The following is a 23800-nucleotide window of genomic DNA, read 5'->3' as shown; positions in this document are numbered from 1 at the left end:
ATCACCAGCAAGTGTCTGCTTTAACCACTTCTGCCACAGCCGATAGCACGGCTCCCCACATCCTGCTGGTTACCAAGCCCTCAGCTTCCTCTAGGGCAGGTATCAGATTCTCACTGCTCGGAATAATCTCAGTTTGGGATCTCTGCACTTCCTGCTCAGTGCAGACAGCAGCTGTACCTTGTTTGGGTTTTCTTCTCACAGCAGAGAGCTGAGGGGCTGCAGCTGGACAAAAAGCTGTGCTCGCTGCAAGCACCTGCTCTGCAATGTGAACACTGCCCTCGGGGTCCCTGCTGGGCTCTCTGCTCACCCCAACACCTGCAAAGTGTCCTGAGCTGCCCAAGCCCCCAGCCCTGTGCTGGAGGAAAGCCCAAGTGTGGGATGAGCCTGGTGATCCTCCTCCAGAGCAATGTGGGTTCATTGACTATCCTTCCAGTTCTCAGGGAAAGACTTTGGACTTTGCAGAGTGGGATCCCATACAGCTGGGCAGGATCTGCTGCAATCAGGAGATGCAGCCATTGTACCAATACAGCAAAGCAGAAAGAAAGAGGGCTCACTGCCCCAACTGCAGGATGGCTCTCATGCTGTGAGTGGGCAACAAGGAGGGGCACAGCAGAAGCAGAAGCTGAGTCCACAGCATTTGCTCCTCTGTTTTGTGCCGCTCGGCGCATTGCCACCGCCTCTCTCCTGCTGCCTCTGCCAGTTGGTGGTGGTGGGATGCCAAGCACTTGTTCTTAGACATCCCTCATCTCTTGCCAGGGACAGTGAGTGTTTGCAGCACGGGGCGGTAGCCACGCCGTGCTGCTGTAGATGTGTTTTCCATCTGTCTGTGTTGCTGCCATAGAAGGGCTGCTCAGGTGAGCCTGAGTTTTGTCCGCTAATGGCATCAGCCGACCTGAGCAGAATGTGTCCCACTACCAACTGATTTAACCACAGTAATGGGAGAGGTTTTAATCCCTCCTCTGCTGGGGAAAGCACTGCTAACAGAGCCATCCATGGCCATTACAGCCCCAGCAGCTCCATGCGGTCAGAGGCCGCTCACCTTCAGCCAGGAGCCGGCAGCTGCCGAAATCCCTTCACACCACATGCAAATTAGGCATTGAAAATGCTCATTACAGCCAACATGACACGCCTTCATTATTCCAATATAATTGTCTGAAAGGCTCAGCTCGCTGCTCAAGCTTCACTTGGTGCAGAAACGTGATAAAAAGAAAACAGGAAGTGCAATCAATGCTTGTAATCCTTTTAAATAAAAAAGGTACTTGCTAGTAGCTGCCAACATCTTTAAAAAGCTGTGATTTCCCCGGAGAGAGCCCTTATCAGCCATGACTGCGTGTCATTCCAGCTGTCTGTCAATCCATCAGAATCCAGTGCCACTGACATTAAGAAGCCAGGCATTAAGATTATCACATTTAGCCATAATGTTGCACAGATTGTGTTGACATTTGGAAAATATTCCACCACAGGACCCATTTGACTTCTCTACTTTCTACCCAAAGAAAAGAAACGCTTTGAAAAGTTGCCGTGGGGCCCTGCCCTCTGCACGGGAAGGGCTCAGCTCTGCCCACATTGGAGAGGGAATGAGCCAGGCATGGGCTGGGAGGTGTTTGGCCACGGAAACAATGGTAAACGACCTCAAATGAACTGATTAATCTCTTAAATAACTGTGAAACCATTTTCCAGAAAAAAGTTAATCTAGTCTAAATGGCTCTGGTGCTTTTCCTGGGCTCCAATCAATATGTGGTCGCTCGCTTTTCATGTGTAATTCACAGTAATTGCAAAAGAGCATTTTCTGAAGAAAATGACATTCTGCAAGAAGAAATGCAAAGAGAGATGAGGGCCAATTAGCTTCAAATCCCAGACCGAACCCTGCTCTTGTGTGCCTGGGAGAGATGGAGCAGCACTGCAGCTCTCTGTCCTGGGTCCTCAGCAGGATGTCTCCAGTGGTGCCAACACCAAAGGTAAAGGTGACCATGTGTGGAGCCTTCTGGCCCAGCTGTGGGTCAGTGCAGTGCTGCCCTGTGCCCTCCATCTCCTGCGTGCTGGCACATTTCCCTGCTTCTCCCCATCCTCTCCCACCCCATGGCTGCACAACCTTCTCCTGCTGTGCTCCAGCCTGGCTATGGGGCAGGAGGAGCGCTGATGTGGGGTGGTTGGAGAGGCAGTGGATGGGTGGAGGATGGCAGAGGTTCCCAGCAGCCAGGGCTGCTCTAGTGCTGTGGTCTTGCCCAGCCCTGGCAGCCCAAAAGGAGAACAGGCACCGGCGAGGCCATTGCTTTCTGTCATCTGCTGTAAAACCAAAACATAATTTTCCAGGATGTCATTCTAATTCTAGTGGGAAAGCTTATTACTTGTGATTTACCCATAAAAAAGCCCGGTGACTTACGACCGTGAGTCCGTGGGTTTGCCCATCAATCCATCACGGGGCTGCGGGGTGGCAGGGCAGGGAAGCACGGTGCAGGACCGAGGTGAGCCTGCTGCTGTGATTGACATGCTGCTTTCGCCATCCATAAAGCTTCTGACATACTCCTTTTGGCTCAGTGCAGATCCGCACTGCTGAGCTCCAGCACAAATGTCATTAAAACATGTTCTACCCATGGTACCTATAAATAATTGAGGCAGCAGGTCTGTGCTGAGCACTGTGTTGTAGCTCTGCTCCTGCATGGAGGGGGGCCGGGAAGATGACCTTTCCTTCTCCCATTTACCACCTTTGAATTCAGGAGGTGTGTGGGGATGGAGTGCACTCACATCACTGCGGTGTACCCCAGGATGCTCCCAGGGCGTGGGGGTGTGCAACCTGCAGCAGAGTGGGTGCAGGCAGGATGCAATGTGGGATAATGTGGTCCTGTTTGCAGGATGGATGGCCCCAGCCCTCCTGTACAGGGCAGGCATTGCTCCTGCAGGTTGCGGGTAGGTGGGGGAGCAGCAAGCAGGCATCAGCGTGGGCATGGGCGTGCTGCTCAGCCTGGGGGTAGGTGCTGCTCCTGGCAACAGAGCTCCCCCCACGCGCCCACGTTTGCTCCCACTGTGCCACAAGCAAAAAGCTTCTTTTCCTCCTTCTCATGACAGTCACCAGCTGCCCCGTGTCAGTGGGAGTCATCATCAAGCCTCACAGTGAAGGAAGGCGCAGCCTAAGCGCCGTGCCAGCATCCCTCCCCTGCCACCCAGCCCATCCTTCATGCAGAGCAGCACAGGGCGGTTTGGGGATGGAGCAGCACGCCTATGCCCAGTGGTAGAGCTGTGGCCCTGTCCCCAAACTGTGCAGAAAGGGGCTCCATCTGCCACCGCCGATGCCCACATAGAGGTGGTACAGAGGTGGGCGGCCACACGTCCCGTGTGGCCGCCCACCTCTGTACCACCTCTGTGTGGGCATCGGCGGCAGCAGAGCCACGTGCATGCTGAGCACAGCCACTGCTCCACACGGCACGCGGATGCCCTGACAGATCATGAAGGTATATTAAATAGCAGCTGTCGGGCTCTTCCTGAACACAGTGGTAACACAGTTGGGACCGTTGCGACGCCTTCTTAATTTAAACTCATGTTGTCTTCCAGCCACGTGCTAACGAGGGCTAATGAGGAGACCAGCTTGCTGCTCGGCTGCATGCTTTGCCACAGCGCTGCTGCTCTCCCCAGCCACAGGTGCCTGTCCCTTCCTTATGGCTCAGGACGCAGGGAGGGAACAGGGGCTGCTCTTCTGCGTGCAGAGGCAGAAAGGCAAACACTCCAAAACACTGCAGTTTGCTCACCTTTGTGTGTCTGTGCATGCAAGCACGAAGGAAAAGAGGGATAGCCTTGCTGCACAGCAGCCATAAATGCTCCAAGAGGCCTCAAACACTAACACCGCCGCTTACGCCATATTTGCATAGTTGCTTAATAAAAAATTATGGCTGTTCAAAGCCTGATCATTAATTACCCGGCATATTTTCCTTTAACTCCCTCCCTCTTTTTTTTTTTTATTACGGGCTAAGCTGTTTTCCTGCTTACTCAGCAAAAACTCCTCACAATTCCACCAGGATGAGACGTGCAATAAATATGTACTTATTAAGTGTGCATTACAACCACACAAGCTGGGAGAAGTAATAACGGGCCCAACATAAAGCTGAAGTATTTATGCGTGTACCTAGGGCCACTTTAGCTATTTATTTTCACAAAGAAATTAAATTAGATAGTTTGATGGCTCTCAGTGTAATTACGGTGGGAATTTACATAGGCCCCAGCACGTCAGGAGGAGATGTGTGATGGAAGGAGGACGGGCTGGGGGTGTCCTGCTCAGCCCCACGCACACAGCGGTGCCATGGCCGCAGTGTGGACACCGTGGGCACCGTGGGAAGCGCCGCCTTGCAAATAGACTCCTGGTAAATGGCAGTGCACGGCCGTGGTGCCAGCTGGGCACAGCATCCCACCGCAGCACCCAGCAGAGCCGTCAGCTCCCCGCAGGAAGCCCGGCAATTACTCCGCTCCCTGATTAGCGCTGATTGCACACCCGCCGTCCCAGGGTTGCCGACCCCCCACCCCTGCGGGACTGAGTGCTGCCGGCTCCGGGCTCCCTCCCACCCCTTCCCCCTCCCCTCCAGCCCAGCCCAGCCCCAGGACCCTCCGCAGCCCCCAAGCAGCCGCCCCGGCCTCCAGGGACTGTTTCCCTTTGTGCTCATCGTCCCACGTCCCCTTGGCACTGCCCTGTGGGTTCCGACGTCTCTGAGTTATTAAAGATGGGAATTTAAAATAGCACAGAGGATGTACAGGTTTTGTGGAGTCAGCACAGGGGGGTGACAGGGAGCTGCCGGGAGCCAGCCCAGCCCCTGCAGCGACGGTGTCCTTTAATTGCAATTGATAACCTGGCATTTCTCCACCAGCACTCAGCATCACCTTGCCGTGGGGCACTGGGCATCCCAAGCCCCGTCCTGCCCATCCCCACAGCTCGGGCAGGATCTGCTGTGCTCCTCTGTTTGCACACCGTTTATCTAATCCAAACGAAACCTTGGCAAGCTGCCTTCCCAGGGAGGCAGGGGCATCTCCTGGAGCAGTGCCCTGGCGCCTGCGCATCCCACGGCACAGCGGTGCCTGGTCACCCTCCAGCAGCTGCTTCCAGCGGGGGCTCTGGCAGCTTCCAGGCACTGGAGATGGTGTTTGCTGGCAGAGGGAGGGGAGGGAGAGCTGCCTCTGCCCGGAGCACAGCTGGGCTGGGAGCAGGCGGGCCGAGCGCTGGGGCCAACAGTGGATGTCTGCTTGCCGAGGTGCGTGAGAATCGCTGCTCTCCGGTGAAACAGGAGGGAACACAGCTCAGCAATTACAGCACAATTAGCTCAAACAGCAGGTTGATTGTAAATTGCAGCTCTGTGCCAGCTACAAGTACGGAGCAAGTCGCAAGCGGGAGCCCTCCTGCAGTCCTGCTGCTGCCCGGGCCCGAGCCAGGCTGGGGGTGGAGAGACCCGGCCCCAAGCACCCCCTGCTGGTGCTACCTCAATGCGCCATCGCATCTGGTGCTGAGGACCCACAGAGGCGGTGGGGAGCCCCACGAGTTGGTTGTGCAGTGCCTGCTTTAATGCTCCTGCACCCAGCTTGGGGAGCAGCTCCTGGGGGGCAACCCACCCCACCCCAGTGGAGCCAGGGAGCGATGAGGCTCTGCACGTGGGATTTGTGGGAGCTGCTGCAGCTGAGCAGAGCAGAACAGCACAAGTGCTTTGTGCTAAAGGGATGAGTGGCAATTAACTCCAGTTCCTTTTCTTGGAGTGACCCTGGGTCAAACAGCCTCTTCCCTCCCACCATCTCAGGGAGAGCTGTGGGCGTGCCTGCAGTGATGCTCTGTCTGGGGGGCAAAGGGGCAGCATTCACCCAGTGAGAGGGAGGGGGCCTCCACAGCAGAGCAGTGGGATTGTGGTTCTCAGCTCTGCAGCAGGGGAGCAGGGCAGGAGCCCCACACGTTGGGCTGTGTCGGCAGCGTGGAGCTGGGGGTTGGCAGGAGACAACAGCTCATCACCCACCTGTGCCAGGCAGGGAGGGCTTCTCCTACCCAAGCTGCCCCTTCTGCCTGAGCTGCTAAGCAGGCCAGGGGCTGGCAGCAGGCAGTGCCCTGTCAGCCTGCTGAAGCTGATGCCTTTCATCTCCAAGTTACTGGCTCGTGTCAGGGCAGAACTGGAAATGTCAGGGACCGCTGCAGGGTGACCGTGCAGAGTGGCAGATGGTCAATGATGGATTTGTCACTTCGGATTCAGGCAGTTTTTAAATATTCAGCAGAATCGGAGGTGACAGCTGATGGCAGCAGGCAGAATTTCCGTGCATCTCAGTGAGACCTCCCTCTCCCCTGGGAAGGGAGCATGGCAGGACGAGTCCTGGTGCCCGAGGGGGTGGCTGGGGACAGCACAGCCTGGGATGCGGGCATGGGGCTCTCTGTGCTCCTCAGCTATGCAGTCACAAGGCTGGCACGGGGCCCGGCCTGCCCCTCAGTACAGCCCCCCCTGCAGCCCCTATGCTGCCCCGCTTCGTGGTCACCATCCATCCCAGTGTGCCTCTGGGGGCACAGGGGACTCTCGCAGCACCACATGGCACTTTGGCACACCCAAGCCCAGCAGTGCTGCTGTGGCAGCCCTGTCCCAAGGAGGGCTCCAGAGCTGGAGCACGGGGCCGGTGCAGCATGGTGTAGCCTGCATGCAGAGCCCTCAAAACTGTGCCATCCACCCGCCAGGGCGCAGACAGCTGCTCTGCAAATTCATGGTGGCAGCAGCATTATGCGGCAGTCGGCACCGCTGCGGTGCTGTGCAGTCGGTGGTGCTGCTCGGGGCCAGCGAGGAGTGGGTTGTCAGAGAGATTCTCCTTGCAGAGCTGCTGGCAGCAGCCCCGACCCCACTGAGTGCTGCGTGGGAGCAGTCACAGCCGCTTCGCCCTGGAGCTGAGGAGGACCCGATGGCACACGCTGCCTCCTACAAGTACTGCAGCGATGTGCTGGGGCAGGCAGACTGCTCCCGACCAGTTCCAGCCCACGCTTGGAGCAATTTAACAGCAGCAGAAGGGGGTGGAGGATCAATATTGGCTGCTGCCACCCCTTCCGGGCACAGCCCTCCCGAGCGCAGCTTTGGTGCGCCCTGTGCCACGTGGCGATGCGCTGGGGCAGCACGGGGGGAAAGCCTCCTCCCTCAAAGGCGACCGCTTGAATTTCCTCACCCTGCCTTCATCGCTCATTGCATCAACCCTTTCTTAGCTTTCAAACACCGAAGGAGCTGCAATTTGCTCTGCCCAACAGCCTTTTGGAAAAAAGCATGACAATCTCGTGAAAGCCAGAGCTATAAATCAAGGGCAGCGGCAGCCTCCTGGCTCTGCAGGGCTCGCTGGCAGTGCGGGGTGCTGCTGGTAATCCTCCTCCTGGGCACTCCCAGTCCTGAAGTGCTCGGAAGGAGCTGCTGTGGTGCAAACCCATGGCCTTACAGCAGAGCTGGGCACCCCGAGGCAGCGCCGGGGGCTGTGCTGCAGGGGGATGCTGGATGGGGCCCGCGGCTCCGGCTGGCTCCGAAGAGGTTAAATCTTCCTAATCGCTCCGTAAGACCTTCTCTAAGAATTTATCTACTTTCTGCCTTCCAAGAACATATGGATAAAATCCCCCTGAGCGGGACTTACATTTATAGCATCTATTACTGAGATCAAGGTTAATCCAGAGTAATCTAATGGGGTGAAAAGGACTTTATATAAATCTGTTTTAATCTACAGGACATGATAGCCTGGCAGGGCCACCGGGGCAGGCAGGGGGCTGCGGGCAGCGCTGGGGCCGGGAGGAGCACACGGTGCTGCGGGGCCCATGCTGCCTTCAGCGAGATTTAGTGCTGCTGTCCCCGCGGGGTTGGAGTGCCGCAGGACAGGGATGCTGTAAATGTTCTCCCACTAAGTTACAAGCCGTCCCCGCTGGGTGTGATTTATTGGCGCTCACAGAAGGATGCTCAGCCGGAGGAGCAGCGCTGAGATCCGCACGGCTCCATGCGCTGTGGTCCGGCTGCTGTGTGTGGGTGAGGAGCGGGGCTCCCAACGAGGCTGTGCCCCTGCAGCATCCCATGCCCTCCTCCGCATGGATCCGCTGCTGTGGCCGGCAGGCACTGCGGTGAGTCCCGGCGCCACGCGAGTCCAACCACAGCGGCTCTCCAGAGCACGGCACGTCGCTCTACATCTGCTCAGATGGAGATGGAGTTCTCCAGGTCCCCGAGTCCCAGACCAGCCAGAAGACAGTATCTCAGCTAAACGATGCAAAAATGATTTAATGGAGGGAACTAATCAAGGAATCCAAGAGAGACTGCTCACCAAGGGCTGATGCAAGATTCAATTAAACCACAGCCTTTGTGGGCTCACCATTTTAATTTTCCACAAATTAGCTTTAAAAAGGTATGGAAATGAAGATATTAGATTTTTTTTTTATTTTTTTTTTAAGTCAAAAGGAAAAATCCTTTGAGGATTATGTTAGCAATTTCCCTTTAACAAACATTGTTTCTACACTCATTTTCTTGTTTTAATCTCAGCTGCTGAGATGTTGCTTCTATTCTGGTCCTGGTGTGAGCTGAGCATTCTCGGAACAAGACAAGGAATGCTGTTAGCTCTGCCAGGAGTGGGCACGCAGCCCAGGGGGCACCAGCAGTGCAGCAGCTCGGTCTCAGAATGCATCTGGGTGCAGCATGGCACTGCAGTGGGATCGGCTCCTTGTGGCCTCCGGTGCACGGCTGTGTCCTTGGCACTGCGGGGACAGCCTTGGGCTTGGTGGCTGCTGGGGGCCATGCCACCTCCTGGGGTCCCCTCGCACTGCTGGGCTCCCGGTGACCTTCAGCCGCAGCTCCTGGCAGCAGCTCGCTGCCCCTTCCTGCTGTGCCTCGGCGAGCCGGAGAGGAGCATCATTTGTCACTGTCTCCTTTAAAAGGTCCGATCTCCTCCGCAGGGTCACCTGGCGGCTCTGCCAGCAGCTCCTCGTGCTGGCACAGCTCTGCTGCAGGAGCGCAGCTGCCAGCCCTGCATGTGTCATCCTCGTCCTTGGGTCCCCCACGCTCTCCCCGCAGCGCACAGGGACGGAGGAGCAATGGGGCACAGGGGCGCCGGTGGGATCCTGCTGTGCAGCCACTGAGGGCAGGTGCTGGGGGTGGGGGGGCTGGGGGAGGGGGCTGCTCCCATACATTACATTGCACATCTCCACTTGGCCCCATTGTGTTAAGCGGCCGCTGGAGGCTGCAAATGGGGCTCAGATGCTCCCACCGGCCCCTCCCCGCTGAATGGAGCTCAATGCAGAATTAATTTGTCATATTGACACTGATCATTTATTACGGAGCAGAGTGGAGCCCATTCATTTGAACAGAAAACATTTCATCTTATCTCCTGCCTTTTCATGCCTCAGCTCTCACTCTTTAACCTTGGACAACGAGACATTCATAATTTCCTCACTGGCTCTATGGCTCCTTTAGATAAGAAACTTATTTTTTAATCTTTCTTTCTATTGAATTTTAAACATGTTCCATCACAAAACCTGATGCACGTAACGACGCATTTCGCCCAGAATTAATGTGGCCACATTGTGCTGCCAGCTTGGGTCGGAGCAAGGCTCCCATCCCCACAGGAGCAATGAGCTGCATGGAGCTGCATGGTCTATATGACGACCAGCACTATTCCCAGTCCTTGTGGCCGCTGCCCTGGCAGCCAACAGCCCCACTGTGGGCCCTACAAGAAGGTGCTGAGACTGCTCTCCGTGTGCAGGAGAATGGCACACATAAGGCTCTCACCTCCAAAGCTCTGCTGAGGAATTAGGGAAGGGAGGTGGGAGGGAGCAAATGGAGATAAATGAGCACAGCGCGTGGCACCCTGCCCACGGGATGCTGAAATAAAAAAATCAGTAAATAAAAAATCACCTGTCTTTATCTGGTCAGAGCCTGAATGGGCCGTGTGATAATGGTGAAGGATGAGCAACGCCGCAGGGATTCGGGGAGGGACCCGATGTCCTCCTGCACCATACGGGGCTGCACTGCCAGGGAGCCGCTGTGCCATGGAACTGCTGTGTCAGGAGCTGCTGTGTCATGGAACTGCTGTGCCATAGAACGGCTGTTCTGTGGAACTGCTGTGTCAGGAAGTGCTGTGCCATAGAACAGCTGTGCCATAGAACAGCTGAGCCGTGGAACTGCTGTGTCAAGAACCATTGTACCATGGTACTGCTGTGCCCAGAACCACTGTGCCATGAAACCACTGTGCCAAAGAACTGCTGTGCCATGGAAATGCTGTGCCAAAGAACCACTGTGCCATGGAACCACTGTGCCATAGAACTTCTGTGCCATGGAACTGCTGTGCCATGGAATTCCTGTGCCATGGAACCACTGTGCCATGGAACCACTGTGCCATAGAACTGCTGTGCCATGGAACTGCTGTGCCATGGAAATCCTGTGCCATGGAACCACTGTGCCATGGAATCCCTGTGCCATGGAAACCCTGTACCACAGAACTGCTGTGCCATAGAACCTCTGTGCCGTAGAACTGCTGTGCCGTGGAACCACTGTTGCATAGCACTGCTGTGCCGTAGAACTGCTGTGCCATAGGACCTCTGTGCCAGGAACTGAGGCCGCACACCAACACCGCAGCTGTGGCTCTCCCTGTCCCGTGCCGCACTGGCTGCTGGTCGTGGTAAGTGCTTGGCTCCTTCCTTGGCATGAAATGCACTTTTCCAAGTTGTCCTTCACAGCAAGGGAAAAGGCAGATCAGATTCCGAATTAGCCTGCAAGAGCCGTGTTCCCGTCTCCCTTATCTAACTCACTGTAACAAGCTCTTTGCATTTATTCCACCAAATGTGCTGCAGAATTGCGTTACAGCTCATGGCTGCGAGCCATCTGTGGAGAGAAATCCAGTTATACCTTGTATAATAAGTTCCTGACAATCTTACAGAGGACTCCGGGTCATAAAAGTCTCCCAGTTTTATCGCCAGTAACAGACACGGAGAGAAATTAAGTTGTCTTATCAAATTTAGATAATATATATCCCTCTGGAGTGGAAGGTTTCTGATGGATCTTTTACAGTATTGGAACATTTAGAGGGGCGAATCAAAATGCACAGCGGGGATGGGAGAGCAGCAGGGTCCCGGCTGCCCAAAAATGGGTCTCCCCCACCCCAACACCCCGATGTGGCCGCTCTGAGCCCCGCTGTCACCTGTCTGTGGGTCCCATTGCTGTGGGGCCGTGGGCTGCCTGCGGGGCGGTGTGGGATCCCCCACGCACCGCTCTTTGTTCAATATTTAGTTTTCCATAGAAGCAGAGTGCAGTAGCCATGGCAATAAGGCAGGCAGTGCCGGTGCCGTGTGTGAGGAGCTGTGCAGCTCCAGCGCTGGGGACGTGGATGTGCTCCTCCCCTGAGATTCCCCAGCTTTTTATGAAAAAAAAAAAAGTGAATCCTCGCCCGCTGATCTCTGTATTTTTAAAGAGCCGTCACTCCGTTCTTCTCCACCTTTATCCACTTTTTAAAGATCCACATTGCCCTTCAGCACGGAATCATCTCCGTTCAGCACCATCGTTACTTCAATCCCACTTTGCTTTCCCACTCCATTCGTACAGCTCCAAACAGCGCTGGGTCGTGGGATGGTGGGATGGTGGGATGGTGGGATGGTGGGGATGTGCTGTTGCAGCACCCCGGCTGCCAGGTGTGGAGCACAGGGCTCTTTTCCTGCACCCCGACAGGAGCAGGACCCTATGGCTGCGCATGGGCCGAGCGCTGCCCGCAGGAGCAGGGATGCTGGGAAGGAAGCACAGGAGCGGGTCAGGCGCCGGCCTCGCCTCCCCACGTCTTTTCTTTCTGTGCATTCGGTGAACAATGCATGCAGAAGGCTTTTTATTTTTGTGTAGAAATGTGTGTCTAATGAATTAGCCACGGATTGGAGCCTAACATGGGTAATTTACACTGAACATTCGCTCGCTCAGAATCATCCATCAATTTCTTACCACATTAAAATCGACAACCCGCTCTGGGAGTGCCTGCCTGGCGCTGCACCCCGCGTCCCTCCCCGGGTTCTGCTTCGTATCAGACCTCAAACCTCCACTGTGGGGATGGGGCTGCGGTCCCACAGGGCTATGAATGGGGCCGGGCTGTCCCTGGGACCTGCAGGTATGGAAGGGCCGTGTGTACGGATGGGCACTGCTGCTGTAGAGGGCTGGGAGCAGTGCGGTGAGTACCCCCTCACCAGGAGCATGGGGTGGATGGAGGCTCAGAGTGGGCTGACCCCAAAGCCAAACACTGCTCCAGGATGATTCAGCCCCTGCCCACGTGCTCTCTCTGGAACACAGCCTGTGGGCTGAAAGCTGCACCTTGCTGGGGCTGCAGGCTGCACAGCACTGGTTTGCTCACTGGGGAAGCAGGGATGTGCTGGGGTGGCTCTGGGGACTGGTGGGGGCAACGCACTGCTCAGAGCTCCCAGGGCCACTGCAGAGGGTCACGCAGGGGATCATCGGCACGAACCTAATTGTGGAGATAACTGCTGATGGTGGAGTTTGTGGACAAAAAAAAACAAAACACAACACAATGGTCGGGGTCAGTCTTAATTGGTAAATATTTGTCTAGCTAATCAAAAGGCCTTTTAATTAACAATTTTGTTCTTGCGACTGGTTTAATTTTTTTTTTCTCTTTTTTTTTTTTTAAAGAACTTCTGCAGGAAGTCAATTAGACCCAACAGATGGCAGAGAACATCCCGGCATCAGCACATTGTGCCATCTGCCGCCGCAGGAGAGCGGGACGGCCCCTCCCGAGCCACGCACCGCAGCGGCCCCAACGCGGGGACCCACGGCACTGCCCCGGGACGAGGCCGGGGGGTCCCACGCGCGTTGAGAACGAGCAGGAGCCGAGCCGGGCCGAGCCGAGCCGGGCCGAGCCGCGCCGCACGCAGCGCCCGCACGTCCCCGTGCGCAGCCCCGCGCCTCTCCCCGCGCTCGGCAGGTGAGCCGGCAGCTCCGCACCTGCTGCTACGCGCAATCAGGAGATGCTCGCACAAGAGGCACTGACGCGGCTCTTCCTCAATCAGCGGCTCTTCACGCCCAGCTCCGCGCCACTCGCTGCTGATTGCCCTTTGTCTCCCGCAAGGCCGCGCGCTGCGCCGCTCTCCTTTCCCCGTATCCCTGCGGATCCCGGCGGGGAGCGGTGCCGGGGGGTCCCGGGGGTGCGGGGCCGTGGTCCGGTTGGGCTCCTGCGGGGCGCCGGGCGCAGCGTGGGATGGGGCAGCTCGCTCCCATCCGCGGTGCTGGAGCGCGGCCGAGCGCCGGGGAGCGGCGCACCTAAATCTCCCCTGCCTGTCCCTCCAGAGATGTCCCCCTTTATTCACAACTGCTTTTTAATTGCCTTTTGTCAATTACAGCAAGATGGATCGGGTTCCTCAGGGAGGCAGTAATTAGCGCGGGGATGAATGCCGAGGCAGCCAAGCTCCCTCTTCACACGGCGGTGGTGATTTGTAAACCTGTCACCAAACCGCTGAACCCGGCTTGGCGTGAGCAGCTCCATCTCTGCAGCACGTGGCTGTGCGGCTCAGGTGATGGGTGAGGCTCAGGGTGAGGGTGAGGCTCAGGATTAGCAGCAGAGGGGTCTGGATCCCAGGCGGGGTTGCCCTGCCTCACCTGCAGTGCCCGCACCGCCGCTCTCCTGACTCCCTTCCACCCTCCCACTCTGCTTCGTGGCTTTCGTCTAATTCCCTACGCCCCTCTCCTATTTTTCTTCTTGACAGAAGAAGCAGGCTCATGCATCTAGAAACTCTACGGCCTTTCTTGTAGCTGCAGATTAAATTTCCTTGCTCAGTGCCTGCTGGCCACAGGCCGTGCCACTATACCTGGGTGTACGCCCCATCCCCAGCCCGGGGGGAGAGGTTCTGTGCAGGGCATGGGGACATCCCTGCACTGTTTGGGGCCACACCAGAGCTCAGCACCAGCTTCCCCAGCCCCTGTATCTCTTGCTCTACTCTGCCCTTGACCCTGGGGAGGGTGCAGCACGTGGAGGGAGCCCGGCTGTTCTAATTAAACCATGTTTGCCAACTCCCGTGGTAAGCATCGCTAATTAAAATTAGGGAGAGCAGCACTGCCTTCCGTGCCTCCTGGAGACGTGAACAAGTTCCCTGCGTGCTGCCCGGGCTCAGAGGGCGCTGGGGGCTGCACAGCACTGCAGGCAGAGCCCATGGGGCAGCAGGCACAGCTCCATGGGGCGCCAGGGCCATGGGGTGCCGTGGGACTGCTGGTGCTGACCCCTCCATCCCCACGTGGCGTGACTGCGCCCCGCAGCCCAGACACGCTCTTTTCATGCTTGAACCATTGGCCTAACGATTTCACGTTTTTTCCCCATTTTCCTGTATTATTATTTGTCGTTGTTCCTGTTGCAGTTCAGTGACCATGAATTATTGAATGTCTGCTCGTTCAGTAACTCTTTACTTCCACCTCGGCACACTGCAGCCTCGCAGCTGCACAGGACGGCCGCCAGCACCGCTCCCAGCCTGGAATATCTGCAGCCCCCATCCCACTGCCCCCCGTCCCGCTGCTCTCTGCCCTGTGTGCCCTGTCCCACTGCCCCCCATCCCACTGCCCCCATCTCATTGTCCCTCACTGCACTGTGCCCTGTGTTGCTGCCTCCCATCCTGCAGATCCCATCCCATTGCTCCTCATCCTGCTGTCCCCTGCCCTGCAGACCCCATCCCACCTCCACCCATCCTGCTGCCCCCATCCTTCTGCCCTCCACCCCCCATCCCACTGCCCTGCAGTGTGTTCCCCTGGTTCTGCTCCCACCCATCAGCCTGAGCCCCAATGGGATGGGGTGCACCAGGAGCTGGCTGCCTTGAGGAGCCCTGGAAGGGGTATGGGTGGCACCAGGACAACCTGGACCTGTGGGGGCTGCGAGCGCAGGGCAGTGCTGGGCGGATGGGACGTGCTGTGGCCAGGAGCAGGCTGGCACTTCATCCCCAGAAAGCCGCTGCTTTCTCCACGCTGCTTTTGTGCTTAGGGCAGAGTTGAGAAATCTCTGCTGGTATTGTGGGATTTTGCAGGAGTGAAGAATAAAGTCTCTGAACTCCCTACAGCTGCATTTTCTGAGCGCTGCAACACTCTGATACCTCCAAAACACTATTAAGCACCTGGTGCCGGGTTGTCTTTGCGACCGTGTGTCCTAAATAAATCCCTTCCCCATGCTGAGCCGTGCTAATGGCCCATTGTTAAGTGGCCAGCCAACGCAGAGTAATACGAAATCATTCTTTTTTTCCAGTTGTACCAGCAAAAAATAATCTGCCCGGCATCTTTCTTGTAGGATGGGGCTGCAACTGGGAAGCAGCAACTCCCAGCTTGCACGCCCTTGGCCCTTGGCACGTGCGTGTGCAAGGTGCAGCCCATGCCCCAGCCCCACTGCCTGGCACCCACGTGCTCATCTGTCTCCGCCACCGTCTTGCACGTAAGTGGGCTCCTTGCGAGGCTCGCTCCATTTTTTTTCCCTTTAACCTTGAAATGCAATTTCCTCCCCCAAAATACCCTTTTTCCTGTAAACAACATCTCTTTAGTGAGATTACAGCAGAAATCCCTGAGCTGCCGGGTCCCGGGCACTTTATCACCCGGTGAGCCCCATCCGTCACGGCTGTGCGTGTGTTCCCACGTCCCGCCCCGGCTGCCGGGCGATGCTCTTTTCATCATTTTTACAGATTTATTTTACAATAATTTAATTTCATCCTCAGCCCTGGGAAGACGAATTGGCCTCTGATGTGACGGGGGGATTCAGCGCCAGTCTCATAAATTTGCTGCCTCTACATGGAGCTCTTTCCAAAGGCACCAATGAGAGCGGCTGAGCGGCGAGGGATGCGCCGTCAATCTCTGGGTGGCTGCGGGGCACTGTGCTGGGCCAGGTGCTGAGTGCTGGGTGCTGAGGGCTGGGCCAGGTGCTGGGTGCTGGGCACTGGGTGCTGGGTGTGTGCCTGCCTGCCTGCCTGCCCCCCATGCAGAGCAGTGCATGGGACGCGCCGTGCCGGCTGCAGCAGCTTTGCCAATGTAATTAAACTCGAGTGACTCCCCTGCCCCCAGGCACAGCCCCTCATTTCCCTTTGATTTATTATGTCTTCTTAATTTATTTAAATGAGTCTCGGGTGTTTGCACAGGCGGAGGGTGCTGGCGGGAGCTCTAATTGCTGGAGCGATGGGAAGGCAGCAGGGGGGCCCTGGGCATGGCCCCGGGATGGCGGGGTGCCCTGCAGCCCCCCTGCTGTCTCCAGGCTGGTTGCTCTGCCGCCGGTTCCCATCACTGTGCAGTACCTCGCACTCATCCCTGTTGAATTTCATCCTATTCTTTCCAGTCCATTTCTCCAATTTGTCAAGATCATTTTGAATTCCAATCCTGTCCTCCAAGATACTTGTAGTCCCTCCCAGCTTCGTGTCATCTGCAAATTTAATAAGCGCTTTCTCTATTCCATCACCTGGGTCTTTAATGAAAACATTGAGCGAAGCAGAAGTGGGACGAGCCCTCGGCCATCTGAGCAGCACATCCAGATGTGCCCGGAGGAGGCAGAGCTTTGCCCCGTGCTGTGTCCCCCAGCATGGGTGGGAGTGCTGGGGCTGCTGCCCCAGGGATGCTGGGGGCTGCGGTGCGACACGGGGTGCGGGGCTCTGCCCCCACGGGGCTATCAGCCATCCCTTTAATTTAACGCAAAAAGCAATTTACAAAATGCAAACTGCCGCTATGGCGAGCTGTGTGTGTCCAGGCATAGCTTAATTTCACAGTAAGGTTTCAGATGCCACAAATGGCCTTTCCCAGCACCAGTCCACATCCAAGCCAAGAGCCTTGCTAGCTGCTGAGCAGTCTAGAAACAACTCTTGTGCTGCCTGCAGAGCACGCAGCTCCACGTGCCGTCCATGCACCGCTGGGCTGATGCTGCCCAAGTCTGGCACTGCCCATCCAGCAGGGCTCTGCTCTCCTGCAGCGAGAGGGGCTGCGGGCACCTCCGTGCAGCTGACAGCATCCTGGCAGCGCCAGCCCAGAGTTGGCTCTCTCATGCTGGCTCCTTCCACGTCAGAGTTATAATTTCATGGTCAGGGGCTAGGAGGTTTGTACACAGAGATGCATTAGTTCTGCGTTTAGTGATACTTGAATAATTGGTGTCACATCAATTAGATCTGTTCTTGGATACAGCAGTGATAAGTGCTGCGTGGAAGCGCTGCGCTGCAGATGGGTGGGATGCAATGGGATCGGGGCTGGGGGCAGCAGGCAGAGTGCATTGCTAGGGTTGGACCCGTGTGCACAGTGCTGGCCCATGGGGGGGCTCGGGTGGGGCTGGGGCTGCATGGAGAACACAGTGCTCGTGTTCCTGCGGTGCAGCTGGGAGCTGTCAGCCCTGCTCCCGCTGCAGGCTGTAGGCAGAGGTAATTTGCAGATGACAAATATCCCCGACAGTAAATATTTTTCCCACCCTCATCTTTCTACGAGCAGATAAGGTGGCAGCACTGTGGCAATACGGTTCCTGGAGGGAGACGAACTCTTCGGCAGTCTTAAAAGTCTATTGTGTCCCCACAATTATTTATAGATAAACAGAAGAAAGCCAATAAGCACAGAATGGAGCTGCACAGCTGCATTTGTTATGATGATGATGATGTTATCACTCCCTCACACCCACGCAGTGCATGGGAGCTTGCTGCCGGCAGCAGCCAGATGCCATCCAGCACAAGGCAAGACAGCCTGCGGGTTCCCTCAGCCCTCCACCCCTCCACTGTCTGGCCACGGGGCTGCTTGGAGAGACCCAACAGCTCAACTCCTCCAGTGCATCCTCAACATGTATCTGAGCCATGTGGGCCCGGGGATGGAGGGCTTGGGGGGCTTGGGCTGCTGGTGGCACAGCACTGCTGTGACCACAGCCCACCCACAGCACCTTGAGTGGAACCAGGCCACTGCGTGTGCCATACGGGGTCTGGGATCCCCCAGCCCTGTGCATGCCAATGCTGCACCCGTGTGGGCCGTGAGCAGTGGGCCCAGCCCAGTGCCAAGTGCTTGGCCCCACGTCTGTAGGGTCATCACCCCGACGCACGCCGGGGCCGAGCTGCGCAGCCGTGCAGAGAGCATCGCACAGCGCTTGGGAGCCCTTAACTGGACTGCAGAGAGGGACGATTTTTCATTGCTTCCGTGTAATAAGAGGACAGAAGTAAGTGACTACTACAGTTCGTTCACTCGGTAAAGATTTATACAATCACTTCATCCGGTAATTGGTATTCTGGGGAGAGAGGGAGCTGCAGCTCCAGCACCCGCCTCTATTTGTTTTCTCTCTGTCTTTCTCTCTTTCTCTCCCCTTTTCAGAATGAGTAATTTTGTCCCTCACAATCCCATTTAAACAGCATTTGCAGAGTGAATAATTAGTTACATTCAATTAGGTCTCACGCTCTCTCCCTTCTCACTTTGGGGGACAGACACACTAATGAGATGGCACACGCCCTGCGTGCGGGGGCAGGTGGGGAGAGGTCAGCATGGGGGGGGGGGGGTGAGGGGGAGGGGCACAGCGGGGGAGGCTGCTTGGGGCCAAAAGCCCCGTGTTTGGGTCCGAGGGCTCTGTGCCCACACGATGCCAGCCCTCTGCTGGCAGTGCCAGCGGGAGTGGGGTCACCGCATCGCCGGGGTGGGTGTTGGTGTGGCCGTGCCAGCAGGACGCAGGGCCCATCCACCTGCACAGCCGGCAGCGCGCAGCCCCGCGCAGGACAGCCTCTGGCACGCTTTTATCTCCCTTATTAAACCTAACATTAGGTTTTAAGAGCAGCCTTAAATAACGTGCCTCTGCCTTTATGGAAAAAGCTGCTCCGAGTTGCAGCTGCTCCGGGCTCTGGGATTTACTGCCTCCGTGATGCCACGCTGCACGTGTGCGGGTGGTGGGTGCTGGGCTCCGACCGCTCCCTGCAGCCCCCGCCGGGCTCGGGGTGGGTGCTGGGCTCCTCCCATCCCTCCCCGGTGGCAGCACGATCCCGGGGTCACCGCTCGGTGCAGACGGAGCAGTGCTGAGGGGCTGCCCGGGCTGCGGGCCATGCTGCTCACGCACACCGAGAGAATAATTAAAGTTTAAATGCCATCTTTTTTTGTCAACGGTGTGGTGGAGAATAATTGAGTGTAATTGTTCCCATTGTAACGGCGATGGCAGAGCTCGGAGCGGAGCAATAACCGCGGAAATGTCAGCAGCCGGCAGCGCCGCAGCTCGGGCCGGGCGGTGGGGGCCGCACGCGGTACGGGGCGCTGCGGGGGCGACGGCGCGGGCCCGGGCGGGGCCGGGGGCGGCCGAGGGGAGCGGTGCTGAGCCGGGTCGCCCCCGGCAGAGCCTTCGCGTCGCGCTCGCCACGCAGAACCGGGCGCGGGATCCCCGCAGGGCGCCGGGCCCGGGCCGTGACCCCTCAGCCGCCCACGCGGGGCTGTGCGGGAGCGCTCCGCCCGCTCCGCGCCGCCGGCGGCCCCGCAGCGCCCCCTCCTGGCGCCGGAACGGCCGCGCACCGCCTGGCGCAGAGCGGCGCTGCGGACACGCGTGGGTCGGGGACCGGGACGGGTCGGTTTGTCGGCTCCCACGCGTCCCGTCCGCGCCGGGCCGGTACTGCCATGCCCTGACACCGAGCCGCACGGTCCCCCCGAGGGTCCTCCGGGCAGAGCTGCGCTTCGGATCGGCTCCTGCGTGGCACGCCGTGGGGCTCTGCCTCGGTCCCGCCACGGGCTCTGCCCACCCGTGGCCCCGCCCGGCTCCACCGCAGCACTCCGCCGGGTGCCCGGCCCCGGCCCGGCTGCGCTGCCCACGTGCGGGCGGCTGTGCCCCGTGGCATCGCTGTGCTGGCGGCCGGGCCCTGTGCTCACCTCCCGCCCCGATTGCAGGGGGGTCAGTGCCGGCTCTGCCCGCTGCTCCCGTCGGAGGCAGCTCCCGCACTCTCACAGCTGCTCCTGCTCGGCGATGCGGCTCTCCTTGCCGTCCTCCTGCGCCACGGGCTGCCCTCCCAGCAGGGTCTCCTGCACCGGGAAGTCCACCTCCTCGGGCTGCTGCGTCACCAGCTCTCTGGGCGCCTCGGCCTCAGCCTGTGTGGGGGCAGGAGGTCAGGGCCAGGAGCGGGCTCGGGGGCAGGAGCAGCAGTCACAGCCCCTGCCCGCAGCCACCCCTCTCCATGGGATCCTCCTGCACTTGCTCCCGCTGCAGTACAGGGGCCTCACCCCATATGGGTTCCCTGTTTGGGCTCCTCGTGTCCCTGTCCCCCATTGAGCAGCCCTAGGATAGCCCTTGCTCTGCAGCCCACACATCCCTACCATGCCAGCAGGGACCCCAAACCATGGCTGAAGCCGACTCACCTGCTTTGGCCCACGGCGCCTGAGGTCTGCAAGGAAAGGAGAGAAGGCCACCGTTGGGGGAGGTCCTGCCCTGCCTGGCTCCCAGCCCTGCAACAAGCTCTGAGCTCGGAGCTGGATGGGCTGGGTGCCACAGTGCCACCCCCTTAAGAGCCTCCCCGTTGCTGGCAGAACTGCCACTGCCTTCCCCGCTTGGCTCCTCACCTGTGTGCACCAGGCAGTAGATGCAGATGCCCACCAGGCAGGTGACAACTGCAGCTGTGATGGGGATCAGCACTGACAGCGATGAGCGCCGGCTTGACTCTGCCAGGGGATGGGGACTCAGTGGGCTGCACGGAGCTCCAGCCCACACCAAGTCTGCACCAGGCAGGGTATGGAGCACTTACCACAGATCACATCGGAAGTGTTCGTCCCTTTCACCTTCACCACGAGCCCCTTTTCCTCACAGCTGCAGGTAAAGAATGAGACTGCGTCACCACAGTGGGAGCCCCAGAGCCACGGGGCTGGGAGCCAAGCGCATGCAGTAAGCAGCCCCTGGGCCCTGGGGGTGTGTGGTCGGGGCACAGCAGTGGTGCTCCTGGGGTGGGACGGGGACGGAGATGCCAGGGCCCTGTCAGTAGCTGCTGGAACTGCCAGAGGTGGGCATGTGCCTTGGGTTGAAGCACAGGAGGGGGACACTGGGGCTGGGGCACTTCAGCTGCTGCAGAACAGCTCGGAGATGGCTCGATGGCATGCCACAAGTGGCTCAGTGGGGAGGTAATTTCTGGTCATAGATAGGAGCAAAGTGAAATCCAATGGCTGGCAGCTGAGGCGAGACTAATGCAGTCCAGAGGTAATGCTCACATTTCTACCAGGGAACATGAGTAACTCTTCAACTGCTTTTTATAGACAGGAGTGAGCTGGGGTCTGGACACTCCCCCCGGGGTCTGGCATTCCACGCACACTGAGGGAATGCCACAGCACCCGCCACCAGCTCAGCCACCTGGGTCTCACTGCACCCTGCTGCCCTCGCTCCTGCCCTGCACCAGTCTGGTGCTGTGCCCCGCAGAGGCCATCCCAGTGCCACAGGGCAGGTGACAGCAGGGGACATGCAGAGAGGAACAGGGATGGGGCACAGGATGCGGTTGACACTGACCTTGTCCAGAAGTGGCATGGCTCAGTTTTGGAAGATACATTGGAGAAGGTGCCTTCTGCACAGGGCTCACACGGTGAGGTCATCCGGGCTTCAGCCATGGCTGGAAGGGAGTGGAGGTTGCAGGAAGGTCAGCAGCGGTGCAGCCCTCACAAAGCTCTGGTAGAGCCCCATGCAGAGGAAGGCTCCATCCCCGGGAGCACCTGAGGTCGATGCTGCCAGCACATGGAGCCCATGGCAGAGATGGGAGCGGCTGGGTCTCACCTGCCACAAAGCCAAAGCCCTGCTTGCAGGGCTCGTTCTCCACGCAGGTCTGGCAGCTGGCATCAGAGCAGTGCATGCCGGCCCGGCACTGGCACACAGTGTTGTGCGTTGCGTTTCCATGTCTCTTCACAATGAGGCCAGCGTCTGTCAAAGGCAGTGGGGACACGGTGAGAGTGAGCCAGGTGGAGTGCAGCCCCTGCGGCCCCACACGCTGGGGACATGGAGCACTTACTGTCCTCACAGATTTCATGGGGCGTGCAGTGCCTTTCCTTTGTCCAGCTCTGCTGGTACTGACCATTCTCACAGGGTGTGCAGACAGAGTCTTCTGTGTCGTTGCATTCAGAGGCCAGCTTCTTCCCTGCAAAGAGGGGCTGGTGAGGGGGGGATAAAGGAGCCTTCCCCCACAGGCAGCAGATCTGCCAGCAGGACGCGGGAGCACTGAGGGCTGTAGTTGCTGGGGCCACTGTGGCATGCTATTCAACTGCCTAATGCAGCCCCAGCAGCCAGGGCGACAGGGACCCAGAGAGGGGAAGACATTTCTGTACCTGGCTGGCATCGGTTGCAGCATCTGCCCTTGTGCTCATACTGCTTGTCAGAGCAATTCACAGCATCACCAGGCTGCCCACACTGGAAGAGATGAGACCCATGAAGAGATGCTGCTCTGCCACACTCCTGCACAGCCGCACATCCTCCGAGCCGTGTCCCAAGGTGAGGCTTTCCTTGCATCACACTTCCCATGCCTGGGCTAACCACAGACCGCAGCAGATCTGCCTGCGCTGCCTGGCACTGCCAGCTCTCTCTTTGAAGTGGGATGGCAGCGGCTCCTGTAGGGCGGCCCCGTGCTTTCCCAGGTTTCCTACGGGGTGGTGATTGCTCTTCACCTTGGGCCTCTGCCAGTGCCACCAGCGCTGCAGTGCTGGGCAGGGGGAGCAGCGCCAACTGTGCCACCAGCCCCTTCCCTGGGCAGGAACATCAACCCCACACAGCCCGCTGCGTCCTGTCCTGGTCACCCCTGGCATGGTTCTGTGGGCAGTCCCAGTGCGAAGGGGCACAGCAAGCCCTGGCTTGGGATGCCTGACCCTGTAGAGGGGAACTGACCCCCCCCCACCACGCGTCTGTGATTTCAGGCAGGAAGGGGAACCGAAAGGGTGCTCAGACACCCCACCCTGCCCCTGCTTCCCCCACGGCCCGGCCTTGCATCAAACTCACAAGACCCCACAACAGGGCTCATCCATGGGCTGCCACAGCCCCTCCAGCAAGGACACCATGCCCCATGCCGTGTCCCACGCCTTGCCTCGACACAGGCTGGGACTCCTGCTGACAGGGACCTGCCCACACTGCCCTCTCCGCTCCTCGAATTCACAGCTGCGCCCCAAACACCGGCGATGGGGATTCTGGGGCAAGGGGAGACACGATGGATTGGGAAGGACAGGGAACGCTGGGCCCCTGCCGGGGGAATCTCAGCCACGAGAACGAGGAACGACGAAGCTCTGCGTCCGGGATCAGGAACCGGGCTCGGGAACCCAGCCAGGGGCTCCCCGCATCGCTCCCGGCACAGCGCTGGACGGCGGCCCCGGGCCGCTCCCGCCAGGACCGGAGCTCAGCGGCCCCACGGCGCCGGGCGCTCCCCCCCGGAAAGCGTCGCTGCAGCCCTGCCCCGCTGCGGGCCCCGCGCCACGGAGCGCAGCGGCGCAGCTCCGGCCCGGCCCCGCTCCCCGGCCCCGCGGGACGCCGCACTTACGCCCAGGAGCAGCGCGCAGAGGAGTCCCAGCAGCCCGAGCCGCCCCATGGCCCGAGCCGCGCCCATCCGATCCGATCCGACCCGCGCCGCGCCGCCCGTCCCGTCCCGAGTCGAACCGAGCCGCGCGGGGCGGGCAGCCGATATTAACGCCTCGACCCGTTTCCGCCCAGGAAGGGGCCGCAGGGGCCGCCCATCCTGCAGTCACCGGGCTTACGCTCCCGCCACGAAGTCCCCACCGGCAGCCCCCGCCGCCCCGGGACTTTCCCGGGCCGCAGAGCGTAGCCAACAGCTGTGCGGGGCCGGGGCGCTCCCCGCAGCCCTCCCGCACGGTGTGCCCGGCCGAGCTACGGCTGGATGTCAGCGTGCGGCTGCCGCCCGCCTGCTTCTTCC

General features: G+C 58.9%; 1 protein-coding gene across 2 annotated transcripts; it reads right to left on the bottom strand.

Annotated features, from left to right (window-relative positions):
- Nucleotides 1-17460: 17460 nt before the first annotated feature.
- On the bottom strand, nt 17461-23769 carry CD40 (CD40 molecule). 2 transcript variants are annotated; one of them, XR_003071347.3, is made up of 10 exons: nt 23411-23769; nt 22215-22296; nt 21902-22027; nt 21670-21813; nt 21409-21508; nt 20660-20721; nt 20478-20576; nt 20277-20302; nt 19794-20009; nt 17461-19613 (listed from the first exon to the last, which is right to left on the bottom strand). XR_003071347.3 is itself a non-coding variant. In NM_204665.3 (9 exons), exons 1-9 carry the CDS (start codon nt 23456-23458, stop codon nt 19866-19868), a joined length of 831 nt encoding a protein of 276 aa, NP_989996.2. In that variant the 5' UTR covers nt 23459-23532; the 3' UTR covers nt 19714-19865. The 2 variants fall into 2 exon arrangements, 1 of the variants encoding a protein (NP_989996.2); NM_204665.3 differs by lacking the exon at nt 17461-19613 and having other exon boundaries at nt 19714-20009; nt 23411-23532.
- Nucleotides 23770-23800: the final 31 nt, after the last annotated feature.

This window comes from Gallus gallus, chromosome 20 (genome assembly GCF_016699485.2).
Source record: "Gallus gallus isolate bGalGal1 chromosome 20, bGalGal1.mat.broiler.GRCg7b, whole genome shotgun sequence".
Classification (NCBI taxonomy): domain Eukaryota; kingdom Metazoa; phylum Chordata; class Aves; order Galliformes; family Phasianidae; genus Gallus; species Gallus gallus.
This window is presented reverse-complemented; position numbering and strand designations above follow the sequence as displayed.